Source organism: Oncorhynchus tshawytscha, linkage group LG09 (assembly GCF_018296145.1).
Source record: "Oncorhynchus tshawytscha isolate Ot180627B linkage group LG09, Otsh_v2.0, whole genome shotgun sequence".
NCBI classification, from domain to species: domain Eukaryota; kingdom Metazoa; phylum Chordata; class Actinopteri; order Salmoniformes; family Salmonidae; genus Oncorhynchus; species Oncorhynchus tshawytscha.
In genome coordinates, this window is record NC_056437.1 from 50,454,731 (window position 1) to 50,473,627 (window position 18,897).

Sequence of the window (18,897 nt, forward strand, 5' to 3'; positions counted from 1 at the left end):
CAGGTCTGCCTACGGCGGCCTTTCTCAATAGCAAGGCTATGCTCACTGAGTCTGTACATAGTCAGAAGCTTTCCTTAAGTCTGGGTCAGTCACAGTGGTCAGGTATTCTCTCCCTCTTCTTCTCTATGAATCTCTCCCTCCCTCCCAGCTCACAATAACCATCAGTTAGCCTGTCACGGAGGGAGAGGAGACGGGTTCTCTTTCCCCACGTCACGGCTAGACTCCCAACACAGAACACGGGGCTATTCCCGTGTTCCACACGCACAGCAGACGGACAGCCAACCAACGCCGAGTATAGCTAGAGCGCATAACACGGCCTGCGTCCCAAATGGCACCCTTATACCCTAGGTAGGCGCACTACTTTTGCCCAGAGCCCTATGGGCCCTGGTCAAAAGTAGTATACTATGTGGGGAATAGGGTGCCAATGGGGACACAGGCCGTGTCTGGATGATCTCAGCTTCCACAGTGATGGCATATTGCTTTGTGTCTACCATCTCGTCCTTAGAGTGAATCCACTAGACAGAGTCACTGGGCTTTGAGGGCTGAACGCAGCCTAAGCTGAAGAGCAGCAGTCCATGTAGGCACTAACTCAGGGAGGGCCCTGCCCATCTGCCTCTGCAAAGCTGGGACGGGCTCGGTTCAAATACTTTACACGTGCATCCTTCCCTCCCTCCCTCCCTCCCTCGAAGTCACATGGGAATGGAATGGAAACCTGAAGTATTCCCTAAATCATGACCAAGGGCTCCATCCCATTCCCATATTACCTCAAGGAGGGAAGGATGCATGTTTAAAATATTGAACAAGGAGATAAGGGTGCATTTTGAAAGTATTAGAACAGGGCCACATACTGCTGTCCTGAATTCACCCTCTGAGGTTAGAACAGGAAGGAAGTCACAGCAGTGTAATACTGTATGTATGTCTGTTTCTGTCAAACACAGCCCTACACTGCAGCTGGTGGCTTGTGTTTGGGCTCTCTGATCGTGTGTGTGCGGGTGTGCGCGTGTGTGTGTGTTTGTGCCACTCACCTCCAGCTAGGTCCTCCTCCAGCAGCTGGATCTGCAGGTGGAAAATCTTCTCCTGGAGGTCACACAGGGAACTCTTCATCTTCTCCCGCCGCGTGACCATGTAGCACAGGTTCCTCACCTGCCACACCCAGAGACAGAGAGACACACGTCACACCCAGAGACAGAGACACACCCAGAGACAGAGAGACACCCAGAGACAGAGACACACCCAGAGACAGAGAGACACCCAGAGACAGAGACACACCCAGAGACAGAGACACACCCAGAGACAGAGAGAGACACACCCAGAGACAGAGACAGACACCTACCCAGAGACAGAGAGAGACACCTACCCAGAGACAGAGAGAGACACCTACCCAGAGACAGAGAGAGACACCTACCCAGAGACAGAGAGAGACACCTACCCAGAGACAGAGAGAGACACCTACCCAGAGACAGAGAGAGACACCTACCCAGAGACAGAGAGAGACACCTACCCAGAGACAGAGAGAGACACCTACCCAGAGACAGAGAGAGACACCTACCCAGAGACAGAGAGAGACACACCCCCAGAGACAGAGAGAGACACACCCCCAGAGACAGAGAGAGACACACCCCCAGAGACAGAGAGAGACACACCCCCAGAGACAGAGAGAGACACACCCAGAGACAGAGAGAGACACACCCCCAGAGACAGAGAGAGACACACCCAGAGACAGAGAGAGACACACCCAGAGACAGAGAGAGACACACCCAGAGACAGAGAGAGACACACCAGAGACAGAGAGAGACACACCCAGAGACAGAGAGAGACACACCCAGAGACAGAGAGAGACACACCCAGAGAGAGAGAGACACACCCAGAGAGAGAGAGACACACCCAGAGAGAGAGAGACACACCCAGAGAGAGAGACACACCCAGAGACAGAGAGAGACACCCACCCAGAGACAGACACCCACCCAGAGACAGAGAGACACCCACCCAGAGACAGAGACACACCCAGAGACAGAGACACACCCAGAGACAGAGAGACACGTCACACAGTCCTCTGAACCCATTATAATAACCAGGTTGGATCTATAGCAGAGAGAAAGGCCCCATTAAAACCACCCAGCTTCCCTCTCTCTCCATCTCTATTCAGTCTGAACCTCCCAGACGTGGGGTAGAAGGGTAGGGGTGTAACTAGACTGCAGCCAGGGGTAGGAACTCCAGCTAGACTACTTCTCTTAGCAGCAGCATTATCCCCCCCCCAATCACTTTCATATGTTTTCATGTGTGTTTATGGGGCTCTGGTTTGGCAGTGGGACAATGTGGCTGTCGAAGGAGTAGCGGTGTGTGTGCGTGTGTGTGTGTGTGTGTGTTGTGGAGAGATGGAGCGACTAGCCTCCCCCTCGGGAAGCTGCTGGGTTAGACCATTGCCAACCCACTCTGGAGTAGTCCCCAGTAAAACAGAGAGAGGCTGGCTCACAGCCAGGAACAGGATACACACACACGTCTGAGGGCTCCCAGTGTGTCCTGTGTCAAAGCACATCTGTGTGAGAGTGTGTTTTTCCCCCTTCTCCAGCACATTTAAGTGTGCATCTTTATCCTTTATCAATGAGAGTGTGTGACTAAGGATTAGTCACAGTGATGATGGGAAGAGGGGCAAGAGAGGGGATCCGGCTGACAAGAAAACATATGTGAGAGAGAGACAGAGAGAGACACAGAGAGAGAGAGAGACACAGAGAGAGAGATACAGAGAGAGACAGAGAGAGAGACAGAGAGAGAGAGACACAGAGAGAGAGATACAGAGAGACACAGAGAGAGAGACAGAGAGAGACAGAGAGAGAGACAGACAGAGACAGAGAGAGAGACAGAGAGAGAGAGACACACGAGAAAGAGAGACAGATACAGAGAGAGAGAAGGAGAGAGAGTGAGTGTGAGTGAGAGAAAAGGACACAGACAAGACGGAGGGACGCCGACAGACGGACGGACGCCGACAGACGGACAGAGCGTAATGACAGAGGATGAAAAGTACAGCGCAGTCAGAAAGAAAACGCCGTCTTTGTCTGCCAGCCAGGCTGTGCGAGGCGTCCGCTCTGTCACTCAGATGGTACAGCACGACGGAGCTGAGGAGCTGAGACACGCCACAAAGGACAGATCTGTTCTCGCCGTCCCGCCCGCCTGTCTCGCACACTGACGCAGACAGCACACGCGCATAGACAACGCAAGAACGCGTACACAACAAAAAAAAGGCACACATCTGATCTGGCATCACCAAGGACTCAACTGGCATCTCTCAATGACACGGTATATCACACCAGCCAACAGGAGAGTGCAAACAGTGTCCGAGAAGAACAATAGAATACCAGCACTACTACAGCATCCATTTCTGTTGACACACACACACACACATTACTGTTCTCCTCTCCCCGCTAAGTTTAGCTCCAGCAGGAACAAAACATTAATAGTGTCCCAATGTATTCCGCTGATGGGGATATTACATGAACAAACGGTTAACAGAGGAGACACGGCCAGCTCACTGCCGCTGTGTGGGAGGAGATAACCAAAGGCCTAATGTTTGGTATCGCTTGCTGCTAGTTTGCTTATTAAGTTGTCTGGTGGCCAGCTATCCTAAGTATTCTATTACTCCTAAGTAGGATAAAAATAGATTTTCATGTGGGACACAATGTTCAGTATCTGTGTTAGATTACGAGTGGTGGTGGGAGGGCTGTTTTTAACAACAAGTTGAGGGGGGATGAGGAACGGAAGACCTTCAAATGGGGGGGGCAGGCACTTCCCTCCCGCTCTAATCTGTGCTGCGTCCCAAATGGAACCTTATTCCCTTTATAATGCACTACTTTTGACCTGGGACCAGAGTGCACAATATAGGGAACAGGGGGCATTTGGGACACAGCCTATTAACCTCTCGCATCTTTAGCAATTTCTCCAATCCATACTATCCCATCTCTCTACCTCCCTCCCTCATGTTGTCCTTCGGCCCCAGGATAGGAGTACAGATAACTGCTAAGGGGCCACTCCTCTTCCATAGCACACGCAGAGCAAACAGCTTTTCACCTACTTTCTATTCTCCTCTTTCTCCCTCTCTACATCCTTATCTGTTCCCTCCTCTATCCCTTCATCCATCCCCCCCCGCTCCCGCTCTCACTCCGTACACAGAGGCCTTAGTGGTGTATTTACTGTGCCGAGCAGGGCCAACTGCTCCCATACCACATAGTAAACAGATGTCTCTCAGTTTCTTCCCTCTCGCTCTGATCACTTCCCCAATCGCACACACACCATCTCTCCCTCCTCCCTGACTCTGTAGCACAGAGAGACAGCGAGGATAGAGTGAGTATTGGTGGTGTAATAAGTGGACTGAACAGGGGCCGCTCCGCTCCTCTCCTGCCAGACACCTGTTGATTTAATTAGGGCACGATGACAGCAGATGCGTCGGGTGACCGCTTGCGGTCCAGGTCTCGGGGACCGCGGCGTGAAACGGGTCTGCGTGCTCACATGCACGGCACCGACGCCACTCCCCTGACAACCAGGCATGGGACGTGGCGTGGAAATGCGGCTGCCCCGGGCTGAAGGTGCACCGTGTGCATCAGAGACAATCCCACCACTGATCCTAGAAGGGCTGGCCAGAGCCCCAGAGAGGGAGAGGCGACAACACCTCCTTTGCATCCCAAACTGCACCTTATTCCCTGTATAGTGTATTGTCAAAAGTAGTGCACTATGTAAGGAATAGGTGCTGGGAAGTTCCAGGGATTTCACAATACGATTTTACCATGATAATTAAGTGCAGATACGATCTGGATTGCGATTCTATACTGCGATTTTATTGGTATTTGATGTCCTGATATATTGCTCACTACATGTCTGATATATTGCTCACTACATGTCTGCTGCAGAGGCAAAAGACCGTATGAGAAAATGTGTTTTGATCAGTCATGGAAATAAAAGTGCGGAACAAATGTTGACTCACTATTTAACCCTTGTGTTGTCTTAAGGGTCAAAAATGACCTGCCGATATGTTTAACAGCAGAGAAAACTCCCTAAATTATATATTTCCAACTTGAAATTGGATGACTTTTGCTAGAGTGACCCCAACATTAGAAAAATTGAAACATTTGTTCATATTTCCATGTAAGCTGTACACCACCAGGGTACAAAGACTGTCTGAGGGTCATTTTTGACCCGGCAGTTATAAAATCATTTACACACCACAAAAACCACACACACACACACACACACACACACACACACAGAGAAATTAAGATTGTGTACAACGGTTTGAACTCAGACAAAACTAAAACGTTCTTGTGCACGTGCAGCATCTCCCCTCCTCGACCCCACACATGGACTCAAGTTCACAGACAAAAAACTCAAATTCGGACAAAATAACCATTTATTGAATGCATTGTTTACTAATGGGGAACGTAGTTAGGGGTTAAAGGTGCTGCAGATGACAGTCCCCCCAGTTCTCTCTTTTGCTAAAGCCATGACTGCACGTTTCAGTGCCCAACAGGTCGTAGATCTGATTCTTTTCAGATGTCCAGGAGGAACAAGAGAACAATGATTTAGAAGAGGAGGAGGTATCTGAAGAAAGAAGATGGGGAGGAATTACAACCCAGAGCGCGATGCATCATCTTCAGATGAAGAAATCCCCCAAGCTGAAAGAGACACATTTTTGTCAGCAAAATAACATGGTCCTTGACACCTCATGACAACCAGGGCAGGATGGCAGCACAATATGTCATAAGGATGACCCCAGGGCCCACAAGACATGCAGTTGCCCATGCCCAGGACATCGCCTCCACATTCTACATGTTCATCACACCAGCCATCAAAAAAAATCATCCTGGAATTGACAAATTTGACGCAGAGAGTGGAAGGGCATTTTTCTGTGCCACAATGCCACTGGAAGTCTTTCACACTTTCTCAAGAATGTTACGATTTGATAACCGCGAGTCAAGACCTGCGAGACACGCGAGAGAGACAAACCGGTGGCCGTAAGAGAGGTCCGGGAGAAGTGGGTGTAGCGTCTGCCATACCTCTACAACCCTGGGCCTGAAGTAACAGTGGATGAGCAACTGGTTCCATTCAGGAGGTACATTTTTATTTTCATATCTGTAATGTAAGTGATTTTCACTGTTCATTGTATTATGTATTAATGTAATATCATTGATTTATGTGATTGTTTTCTGTGACACTGATACTAATTACTGATAGTAATCTTTTTTTGTCAAAACGTTGCTGTCCTTTCCGGCAGTATATGCCCAGCAAGCCAGCAAAGTATGGCATCAAGATATGGGTGGCCTGTGATGCACAATCCAGCTACGCTTGGAAGATGCAAGTCTATACAAGCAAGCTGACCAGTGGCGGCCCAGAGAAGAACAAGGGGATGCGGGTTGTGCTTGATGTGACAGATGGACTGAGGGGGCACAATGTCACGTGTGACAATTTCTTCATCTCTTATAAACTCAGCCAGTAGCTCCTGAAGAGGAAGATCACCATGGTTGGCACAGTTAGAAAGAACAAGCCTGAGCTCCTCCCTGCACTCCTCGCAACAAGGGGGAGAGAGGCTTTCTCATCAAAGTTTGCCTTCACCCCCACTCTACCTCCCAAAGCGGAACAAGAATGTGGTCCTCCTGAGCACACTGCACGAAATGGCTGAGAAAAGTGATCGTGAGGACAGAAAGCCAGCCATCATCCTGTACTACAACAAAGGAGGTGTGGACGACCTGGACAAGGTGACTGGAACTTACAGCTGCAGGAGGATGACTGTCCAAATGGCCCCTGGTCATCTTCCATAACATCATTGATGTGTCCTCATACAATGTTTTCCCATAACATCATTGATGTGTCCTCATACAATGCTTTTGTGATATGGAACAAGATCAACCCAACCTGGATGCCTGATGCAAGAGGAGGGTGTTCCTGGAGCAGCTGGGAAAAGCACTTGTAACCCCACACATTCAAAGAAGGGAGCGCCTCGTCCACACAGCAGCCTCTGCAGCGCTTGTGAAAGCTGTACAGGGGGCTGAATCTTGTCCTGATCCACCTGAGGCTGCAGCTGGGGCAGGCAAGAGGAGGAGATGCCAATTCTGCCTCCCAAAGGACTGTAAAACAAATACTATGTGCTGCACATGTGCGAAATACATCTGCAAAGTCCATGCATGGGAGAAGACTAGTATTTTGTAGTTGAATCCCTCATTGTACAGTATATAAGAATATATCATTATGTTTCCAAGAAAGTTCAAGACTGTTATTGTTTTCCTTCAATAAAATGCATTCATAACTACTTTCTGCACATTTCTGCTACTTTCTTAGGCTTTACAAGTGCTGTCTCCTGCTAAAATGTATGTTTACACCTATGCAGTACCTTTAGCAATAATAATAATAATAATAATAATAATAAACCTCTACTTGAGTAAAGAAAACAATTATGACAGGTATGTTGTAATAAAAACGAGTGGTGTCCACTAATTAAATTCAGTCTTTCTGCACTGTGAAGAGGGAAAACCCACATATTCAAAGTGTGTGATGTTTCTTCATGCAAAATAGATTTGGGGTTTAAAATTCAATTAAGCTGCTTCATTGTAGGGGTTTAGTGAAGGTGGGTCATTGTTTTACCCTTATGACAAGGGGAGTATACAGAATGTTAAGACTGCACAAGGGTGCAAAGAGTTTTGCCGCAGATACAGCCGATTAGTGCCGATTAGTGCTAGCTAACGCTACCTAGGAAGATTTCTTTTTAACAAATCGACGCTTGGAATCAAAGTACAGATATAATACAATCCAAAATAATATTGCGATATGGGATGCAGCCCTCACCACTGACTCTCTGTAGGGCTTTACAGTTAATAAAACAGTGAAGCTGACACACATCTAATGAGTAGAGGGATACACGTGTACATTGGTGACTGTAACAATATCACTGAGCAACACCCTGGAGAGGGAGAGCAACAGCATCTCCCCACTGGCAGACTACATGGATATAGCAGAGACTACTTTAATTAGTGTGACATATCCCTCTCAGGAAATCGTGTCAAAAGGGCTAGAGCAGAGTGTCAGTGCATACTAGGTGAATGTGGGGACGTGGAGGACTTCATTATCCGTTGAGGTCCGACAACAAAACACTAGCTGACATTCATATGAAATAGAAACTCATTCACTAGACAATAACACGTTCTGGTTCGGCCCAATCCATTGTGCTACTGAGCCCGAGCTCTAAAGCAGACAGAGGAGAGTACAGCGGCGCAACGTGGGTCTCTGGCATAGACAGACAGACGGACAAGCTCTCCCGCTCACTCTCACTCTCAACCTACTCTGCTGCTAGTTCTCTGAACAGGACAGGAGAAAGACGCAGTGCGAGAGAGAGAAAGACAGACAGACAGACAGAGAGGGAGGGAGAGAGATCCTGTATGGCTCAGTTGGTAGAGCATGGAGCCTTCACCGCCAGGATTGTGGGTTTGATTCCCGGGGCTACCAACACGTAAAATGTATGCGCTTATCACTGTTAAGTCGCTTTGGATAAAAGTGTCTGCTAAATGGCATAAAATATAAAGAGGTCTTCAAGGATCCACCTGTACCCGAATACCCAAGACTCTACCTGGGACCAGAGTGGGTCCAGATCCAGAATTCAAAATAATGTCACGGTCTGGGTCAGATCTGAATGTCACGGGTATGTGTAATTTTAACGGACTTATTTGGAAGGACCCATGCGTATTCGAAAGCACCTGCTGTAGTAGAGAGAGAGAAATTGTGTAGTTTGTGCTGCTGCTCTTTGCTTTTCAATGAGAGTGGCGTGTGTGTACAAAAGAATGTGGACACCCCTTCAAATGACTGGATTTGGCTATTTCAGCCCCACCCGTTGCTGACAGGTGTATAGAATTGAGCACAGAGCCACACAATCTCCCTAGACAAACATTGGCTGTAGAATGGCCTTACTGAAGAGCTCAGACTTTCAAATGTGGCACCGTCATAGGATGCCACCTTTCCAACAAGTCAGTACATTAAATTTCTTCCCTGCTAGAGCTGCCCCAGTCAACTGTAAATGCTGTTATTATGAAGTGGAAACGTCTAGGAGCAACAACAGCTCAGCCACAAAGTGGTAGGCCAAACAAGCTCACAGAATGGTATTGGCAGAGTGCTGAAGCACGTAAAAAATAATCTGTCCTCGGTTGCAACACTCACTACCGAGTTACAAACTGCCTCTGGAAGCAACGTCAGCACAAGAACTGTTCGTCGGGAGCTTCATGAAATGGATTTCCATGGCCAAGCAGCCGCATACAAGCCTAAGATCACCATGCGCAATGCCAAGAGTCTGCTGGCGTGGTGTAAAACGCACCGCAGTTGGTCTTTGGAGCAGTGGAAACGCGTTCTCTGGAATGATGAATTGCACTTCACCATCTGGCAGTCCGACAGAGGAATCTGGGTTTGGCAGATGCCAGGAGACGTTACCTGCCCCAAGTGGAGAAGGAGGTGGAAGGGGAATAATGGACTAAGGCTGTTAGTCATGGTTCAGGCTAGGCCCCTTAGTTCCAGCGAAGGGGAATCTTAAAACGCTACAATGACATTCTAGATGATTCTGTGCTTCCAAATTTGTGGCAACAGTTTGGGGAAGGCCTGTTACTGTTTCAACATGACAATGCCCCCGTGCACAAAGCGAGTTCCATACAGAAAAGGTTTGTTGAGATTGGTGTGAAAGAACTTGAATGGCCTGCACAGAGCCCTGACCTCAACCTCATCGAACACCTTTGGGATGAATTGAAACGCCGACTGCGAGCCAGGCCTAACCGCCCATCTGTGCCGGACCTCGCTAATTCTCGTGGTTGAATGGAAGCAAGTCCCCACATGTTCAAGCCTTCCCAGAAGATTAGGGGCTGTTATAGCAGCAAAGGGGGGACCAGCTCCACATTAATGCCCATGATTTTGGAATGAGATGTTCGACGAGCACGTGTCCACATACACTACATGACCAAAAGTATCTCATCAATGGGAGATGGAATTAAAATGGCATTTAAAGTTAAAGGGATAGGCTACTATATATTCTGAATGGAGTTGTTTGTAATTGTGTAGGACGAGAATGCGCATCCAGCCTCAATTATCCTAGCCAGCCAGCTAGCCAACTTAACTAGCTTCTCCCAGTTTGATGCAGTCAAGACAGATCGTAAGTAATCATATTGGATGATAAATAACCTAGCTATGGCAGCGCTATGGCAGCTATATGTCTACTATAGGTTGGTTGCACGTGGTTGGTTGCGGCCTCTCCCTCCCACCTCTCTCTACCTTGCTCTTTATCAGCTCTGGTTAAGAAAGTAGCTTGACAAGTGACTTTCCTGCTACTGACAAGGTCTATAAGTGCAGTTGCCCACTGTTCCGTTCTGAGCGCGATTCTTGGTTTCAAAAATGTATTTATGCATATCGGGTCCTGATGGGAAAGCCCCAGGTCCAACTTCTTGGACCTGCAAAAGGCCTCTAATATATATTATATCATACAGCGAGAGAGAGAGAAATACTGTGACTCGTCAACACACGCCTGCCAAAAACCAAAGCACCGCATATCAAAAGACACACAACACACAGGGGAGGAAAGAGGGAGGGAGAGGGACAGAGAGAACGAGGGAGGGAGAGCTGAAAAGTGGGTCAGACAGACAGCCCAGGCTGTTGCAGCTGGATACGGTAGTGGGTGAGGAGATTTTGTGAGAGAGGCCAACTCTGTAGTGTGCCATGCTGCTTACAGCCATCAGGAGATCCTCCCTACCAGATTCCTCCTCCCTGAAGAGAGTCAAGCCAGGAGGAGAATTTATTAGCTCCTGTTAATCACGCACTGACACTACACCCAAGCCCAGGGAGACATCCTCATACAATCAGGGCTCAGAATTTTTTGACTGCTGTGTCAGAGAAGACCCACAGGGCCGGTATGTGTCTGGAGATCTCCCTGAGCAATGCAAAAATCCCCAAGTATCCCTTTAATAAACAGAGTGATACTGTTCTGCTCTGTTCTCTTCTGATTGGTTGACCTAGTCACAGACAGTCCCAAATTTAACCCTATCCCCTATATAGTGCACTACATAGGGAATAGTGCACCATATAGGGAATAGGGTGCAATTTGATCATCAACATACTGCTTTTCTAAGCCCTCACCAAGGTCATTTTTGGAATTAATTAAAGTGAAAGCAGCAGCAAAGCACATATGTCATGGCAGATGTGAAAATTTAAAAAAAACTCTGGCTATGAAACTAGGTAACTGTTTTGTTAAGCCTCTCAGGAGTGGAGAGTTAATATTACTCAGTCAAAATGCTTTGTGTGCACAAACAAAAACAGGAGTGGGAGATTAAAGTTGTGATTCCTCTCCCATTTTGATGATGTATTGAGCATGTGTTTTTCCAGGCTAGTGCATGCTGCTTCTACAGTATCAGAGACTGTGGGAAGTTGAGAAAATACCAGACACATGATGGGGCGGGGCGGGTACCGCTTCACCAGGGGAGGCCGGCTTGTAATAATGGCTGGAACGGAGCAAATGGAATGGCATAAAACACCTGGAAACCATGTATTCGATGTATAGTGGCTTGCGAAAGTATTCACCCCTTGGCATTTTTCCTATGTTGTTGCCTTACAACCTGAAATTAAAATAGATTTTTTTTGGGGGGGGGGTTGTATCATTTGATTTACACAACATGCCTACCACTTTTGTATTGTGAAACAAGCAAGAAATAAGACAAAAAAATGGAAAACTTGAGCGTGCATAACTATTCACCCCCCAAAGTCAATACTTTGTAGAGCCACATTTTGCAGCAATTACAGCTGCAAGTCTCTTGGGGAATATCTCCATCAGCTTGGCACATCTAGCCACTGGGATTTTTGTCCGTTCTTCAAGGCAAAACTGCTCCAGCTCCTTCAAGTTGGATGGGTTCTGCTGGTGTACAGCAATCTTTAAGTCATACCACAGATTCTCAATTGGATTGAGGTCTGGGCTTTGACTAGGCCATTCCAAGACATTTAAATGTTTCCCCTTAAACCACTCAAGTGTTCCTTCAATTTTGACCAGTTCCCCAGTCTCTGCTGATGAAAAACATCCCCACAGCATGATGCTGCCACCACGCTTCACTGTGGGGATAGTGTTCTCGGGGTGATGAGAGGTGTTGTGTTTGTGACAGACAGTGTTTTCCTTGATGGCCAAAAAGCTTAATTTTAATCTGACCAGAGTACCTTCTTCCATATGTTTGGGGTGTCTCCCACATGCCTTTGGGCAAACGCCAAACGTGTTTGCTTATTTCTTTCTTTAAGCAATGGATTTTTTTCTAGACACTCTTCTGTAAAGCCCAGCTCTGTGGAGTGTATGGCTTAAAGTGGTCCTATGGAAAAATACTTAAATTTGCTATGTGGAGCTTTGCAGCTCCTTCAGGGTTATCTTTCATCTCTTTGTTGCCTCTCTGATTAATGCACTCATTGCCTGGTCCGTGAGTTTTTGTGGGCGGCCCTCTCTTGGCAGGTTTGTTGTGGTGCCATAATCTGTAAATTTTTTAATAATGGATTTAATGGTGCTCCGTGGGATGTTCAAAGTTTCTGATATTTTTGTTATAACCCACAACCCTGAACTGTACTTCTCCACAACTTTGTCCCTGACCTGTTTGGAGAGCTCCTTGGTCTTCATGGTGCTGCTTGCTTGGTGGTGCCCCTTGGTTGGTGGTGCCCCTTGCTTTGTGGTGTTGCAGACTCTGGGGCCTTTCAGAACAGGTGTATATATACTGAGATCATATGACACTTAAAATAAGTCCACCTGTGTGCGATCTAACTAATTATGTAACTTTAGAAGGTAATTGGTTGCACCAGATCTTATTTAGGGGCTTCATAGCATAGAGAGTGAATACATTTTCCGTTTTTTTTTTTTTTTTGGGGGGGGGCAGTTTGTTGAAACAAGTATTTTTATTTTTTATTTCACTTCACCAATTTGGACTATTTTGTGTACGTCTATTACATGAAATCCCAATAAAAATCCATTCAAATTACAGGTTGTAATGCAACTACATAGGAAAAAGTCTGAAGGGGATGAATACTTTTGCAAGGCACTGTATTCGTTACCATTCCACCTATTCCGCTACAGTCATTAACGCGAGCCTGTCCTCCCCAATTAAGGCACCACCAACCTCCTGTGTGCTCCACTGCCTACATGCACCTCAGCAGCCAGACAGTAGGGAGGTTTCTGTAAAGGACAGATCCGAACCGAAGTCTTCACATTTGCCTCTAAAGCGTTTTAATGTGCTATGAAAAAGCCATTCACTTGATTGATTGGCTGACCCAGGGCTTTAGCCTATTAGCATCCTCCACTGTAAGAGCACAGCAATTAGACTGTTAGCATCCTCCATTATTGGAGCACAGCCCATTAGCCTGTTAGCATCCTCCACAATAGGAGCACAGCCCGTCAGCATCCTTCCCTGTGAGAGCACAGCAAGGAGGTTCTGCTCCACACTCCCTTGACCAGAGAGGAAAGTTAATCAAGCTAAAAATCAGCAATACTCCTATAGTAGAAAGCAATAATCCAGCAGGAGAGAGGCTTCACACAGCTACGTGTTAAAGTGGAATTGAGCATTTTTATTGCCACTAGTCAGGGGGTAAGTGAGAAGTCCATATACGGTGGTTGGCTGTTTAAATTAATAGAATCATGAGAATAATAATGATAGTAGCTCATATCTCTGGGATAATGCTTGTGACCATTACTGTTGTCCAAATTGGTCATCTGCAAAGTAAGCTACCTATGGGCTGAACTGTGTGTGGCTTACTCTTTGCAAAGGCAGCGCTACTAGGGCTGGACGATATACCGTATTTTACTATATACCGGTATTGATGCACGGACCGGTTTGGGTTTTTACTTTACTTTCTATAATGGTATTTGAATGTTTGGTTTGTTTGATGTGATACGCAGTGTGTAACGTTCATTTTTATAGTTTACTTCGCCTCTTGAGTAATCTCTCTCCACTCTCTCCATGCCGCTTTCCACACAGACCTAGCCCGGCTCCTGTCAATCAAGGAGCGCATTTGTTGTTCCTCGACCACGAGACACCTGCGTTCAGTCTGCATGGTCAATGCAGCATATGCAACGATTTTGATGATAACGATGCAGTTGTCACTTCGCTTCTTATATAAATCTACCAGCGTTCTATAATTACACTATTAGCTTGTGTTTCTTACGTCTGCAAACAGCTAGTTTGTCTTTTCTTAGCAAGTTGTTCCTAAATCTTGTTAGCTGCTGATTGTTAGCCGCTAATGCTAATCGCCAGCTAATAAATGTACTGAGTCAGAGCAAGCGTAATTAGCCATACAACCTGATAATACCAGTGATGGTGTAGACCTAAATCAACATGTTGTTTGTGCAACAGTATCTTCTAAATGAAAAAGGAATACGCAAAGCAAGAATATGTTAGCTACATGAAGTAGTTAAGAGAAAACATTCAATGTTGGCAAAGATTATAGGATCCCCTAGGAAACACCTATCAACACTTTAGTTCCTACCATGTCACAATAATTCCTCCCTGGCATTTTCATTCGTTGTCAAACAACACTGTATTAAAAGTGTCCACTATTATATTCAAACTATATAATTAGAATATACATTCTATTTCCATGATTCCAACAGTTAACCCATGTGTTTTGCTCTAAATCCCAAGTTAAGATAGAGTATTTTGTGATGGAGGTTTAGATGCTATCCAACCTGACTGGGAGACAATGCAGGGAGGTAAACAACACGTTGCCACGCTAACAGCCAATTTATGGAGGAGCGTGTTCGGTTGCATCGACTTAGAGAAGACATGGATATGAACATGATATAACATACATGTTTCAGAATGCTATTACTGTACTAGTTATGCTATGAGAAATGTTTGTTAGCAACCTTCCTAAACTTAATCCAAACAGAGTGAAGATAAGACGTGAAACTGTTGCAATCATTTCATCAAACAAACCAAGCAAGACTGTTTATGCAAAACCTTATCCCTGGATCACACTCCCCCATTAGATCTCTCCATTTCTACACACAGGTAACAAATTATTTATCCTACCTTTTCTTCAACCAAACCCTGTCTTCATACAGTGCGGACAGTGATTCCACAATTAGGTCCCAGAAGAAAAATAAAGACACACGCACGTGCACACACACACCTGCGGCTGCTTTAGTTAATGGACACATCCCAAATGGCACTCTGGTAGTGCACTAAATAGGGAATAGGGTACCATTTGGAATGCAACCTCAAGTCTGTTTATATTTCAGACAAAAGCTAATAGGCTCTTATCTCTCCAAGGCTGCTAATGTGTGGGTTTGCTGTGTGCTCTGTCAGTAGATGCTTTAGATGCTATCCAACCTGACTGGGAGACAATGCAGGGAGGTAAACAACACGTTGCCACGATAACAGCCAAGTTATGGAGGAGCGTGTTCGGTTGCATCGACTTAGAGAAGACATGGATATGAACATGATATAACATACATGTTTCAGATCCTCCCCTTTCCAAGAATTACAAAGCTACATGTTCTTACTTTAAAGGGATATTTTGGGATTTAGGCAAGTAAGCCTTTTACCCTACTTACCCAGGAGTCTCTGCGTGCAGCAGGGTTCCAGTCGGGGAACTCTGACATACAGGCTTTTAAAAGTCCTAAACCTCACAAGACATTATGTGCCAAGCCAAGAGAGGGGCAAATCAAGTACCATTTCATATTCAGGACATAGCTGAACGTTAAGCGGACTAGCTTTTTAAGTCTGATCCAAGTACCTCAACCCCCCAGAGAAATGATTAAATTCAACTTAAGCATGGGGAGGAGTGGACTACCATTTGTGTTGAGTGCAGTGCAGTCCCATTTCACAGTTGAGCTCGTTTAGTGGCGTGCAGCATTGTCTCAGAACCCACACGGTAAAATATTAAACGGCTGGGTCAACTTCGGGGCGCTTATATCTCTCTCATTACTTATTCATGTACCCCCCATTCAAGTGTAACTGAGTTAGTGTTTGTAGGAGGGCCGGGCAAACACGGCCAACCGTGGGCTGCCTCAGGCGGTGGACCGATAGACACTGTGCACAAACCTCAGGAATGGGGAACGTCCTGTAGTGCGGAGACAACATGGGTCATCCATACACAGTCACAAAGCTTCAGAGAAGATGAGCTGCTTTACAGGCCTCACACGTTGTGTGTGTACGTATGTGAGTCAAGGGAGCCATTCAGGGTGAAGTTTCGACAACGTCTCAGCCCTGGTCTCACTGTCTTATCAAAGTAATTTTGAATTCAAGGTTTTGCAACTTGAATTATTTATCTGACCACCCTGGAATCCCCGGCCACGCTTTCACCGGGTGTGAAAGAATATACGGCACGCAAAATTATACATTGGGCCAGCAGGTATAAATATTGATGTCTCCCCCCGCCTCATATTTTTTTCATCCATCAAGCAGGCTGATATCAGAGGGGTCTTTGTGTGATGTGAGCTGCTCACACTGCTGCCACTCTGAAGAGGGAAAGAGAAAGGAAGAACGAGGGAGACTGAGGCTACTGCATCAAAAGTAGTGCACTAATATAGGGAATATGGTGCTATTTGGGATGCAGCCTGCGAGGCGGAAAGAGGGAGGCAGAAGCCAGTCGGGATCGGTGGGTGTCATTGAATAGGCTGACCAGCTGGCATTGAAACACAATGGGATTCAGGGCGATGAGACACTTAACTGAGATAAAGGGCCCTGCCGCGGTCTGTCGCCTGGCCTTCGGCGTTCAGCTCAGCCCAGGACTATGGCAGAAAGAAATGTCAGGGAAAATAAAGCACTGCACAGTTCAGACTGGCGAGTCAGACTCGTATGCATCAGAGGCAGACAGACTCAGTGTGGCAGACTCAGAGTGGACTGGGCTAGGTAGGTTAGACAACACTGGGGCTGTGAAGATGAGATGGTGTGTACCAAGTTGTCGTTTGGGCTGTGGGTGGGCCATGGAAGTTCCCCTTCACTCGTAGCATGGTATATGCCATTTAAGCCGTACTATGTAGTAGGGATGCACAATACGGCCCACAAAAACATTTTGTTACCAAATATTGCTATTGCGATATACAGGTAAATGCCAAAATAAAGGAAACACGTCAGTAAATGAGGGATAGAAAGTATATTGGAAGCAGGTGCTTCCAAAAAGGTGTGGTTCCTAAGTTAATTAAGCAATTAGCATCCCATCATGCTTAGGGTACAAAAATGCCCAGTTGCCATTATTTTGGCTACCATGGCTAGAAGAGATCTCAGTGACTGACATGCTTTGGTCTCAAAGGGGCATAGTGGGTTGTGTGTGTGTGTGTGTGTGTGTGTGTGTGTGTGTGTCTCAGTCACCAGATCTCAACCCAATTCAACACTTATGGGAGATTCTGGAGTGATGCCTGAGACAGAGTTCCAGCCACATTTACAAAATACCAAATGGTGGAATTTCTTGTGGAAGAATGGTGTCCCATCCCTCCAATAGAGTTCTAGACACTTGTAGAATCTATGCCATGTCGCATTGAAGCTGTTCTGCCAACTCATAACGCACTATTAATTAAGACACTTTATGGTGGCGTTTCCTTTATTTTGGCAGTTACCTGTAGTTCAAAACAGTTAAGTGAACTTCTGGAATCATAAAAATAGAATGATTTATATTAAGAAGTAAAGTGAAAAGCAGCATCGTTGTTGTTTGGACCAATGTATTAACAGCATTTGACCTAACAGAACAGCATGTGTTTACAAAGTCACTTATAGTGGATGTAACAGCGAGGAGGAGGAACTGCGCTGCCCGAGTGAGAGGGGGTGTGTGTGGGAAGCAGTTGCAAGAGGAGAGAGGGAGAACAAAAATATAAACGAAACATGCAACAATTTCAAAAGTTTGACTGAGTTACAGTCCATAGAAGGAAATCAGTCAATTTAAATAAATAAACTCGGCCCTAATCTATGCACTTCACATGATTGGGAAGGGGCGCAGAATGAGTTTTTATATTTTTTGTTCAGTATTTAAAAAATGTATGTTAAACGTGCTCGTTTCTCTCTTGCGATATGGATATTGCACATGCAATTTGGATGAATTGTGCAGCCCTATTATGTAGTATGCCATGTAAGGCATAGGAAGAGAGGGTCTTATAAGGACTGGGACTGAAGGGAAGTTGGTCTCGGCTGCTGGATGATTGTCCTGAATACAGGCTAGGCCTACTCCAGACTTAAGCTGTGTTCGAATACTCATACTAACAACAAAAGTTCCCAGATGTCGTACTACATTTGCCAAAATACGAATTGTACATGCAGTGGAAACTATTTCTGTACTTTTAGGGCCCATAATGCAATTCTTCAGGAAATGGGCGTGACTTCAAAGTTTTCAGATTTGAAGAAAATGGCAGAAAATATGCAGCCAATATCCAACGACAGGTGATACAAATTAATTGCTTAAACTAATTATGACAAATGTAAAGAAAATGTTGAGCAATGTAATTAAGTAATGACTTTCAATTATTTACTCTACACATTATGTTGGCTGACAATGTGTTGGCTACGGTATGCTTACAAACCGCAGAGCATATCATTACAGCAGTAGGTACTACCGGTATGTTAGCTAGCTACCTCGTTAGTTGGCTACAAATACATTGAACTTGCCAGTATATTAACTATATGCTATCTAACTAATTACCCAATGTTTATTGACTTGATAGTCACATCAGTCTTAGCTAAGTAGCTAAGTATAGTCATTGTGCGTTCACAATGGACATAAATTCACTAGCCAGTAAGCTTGGGTGCTTGACTGCACTGGCGTTGTGATTGTCAGAACGCTCAACCTACGCTCCAAGAGGGGAAAACGTTCAGAATTTACAAATTGACAATCTGACAACGCTCTCAATTTAAGAACACCCAGAGCACACTGTAGCACTCCAGATTG

The 18,897-nt window shown here is 45.9% G+C and overlaps 1 protein-coding gene across 3 annotated transcripts in view; it reads right to left on the bottom strand.

Annotated features, from left to right (window-relative positions):
- The window catches only part of jade2 (jade family PHD finger 2), a 134,466-nt gene that overhangs the window by 16,677 nt on the left and 98,892 nt on the right, over nt 1–18,897 (bottom strand). For all 3 annotated transcript variants that reach the window (XM_024432196.2, XM_042327017.1, XM_024432195.2), the window contains one exon: nt 1,026–1,143. In XM_024432196.2, the coding sequence (XP_024287964.1) occupies nt 1,026–1,143 (118 nt within the window). The remainder of the gene's footprint in view (nt 1–1,025; nt 1,144–18,897) is intronic.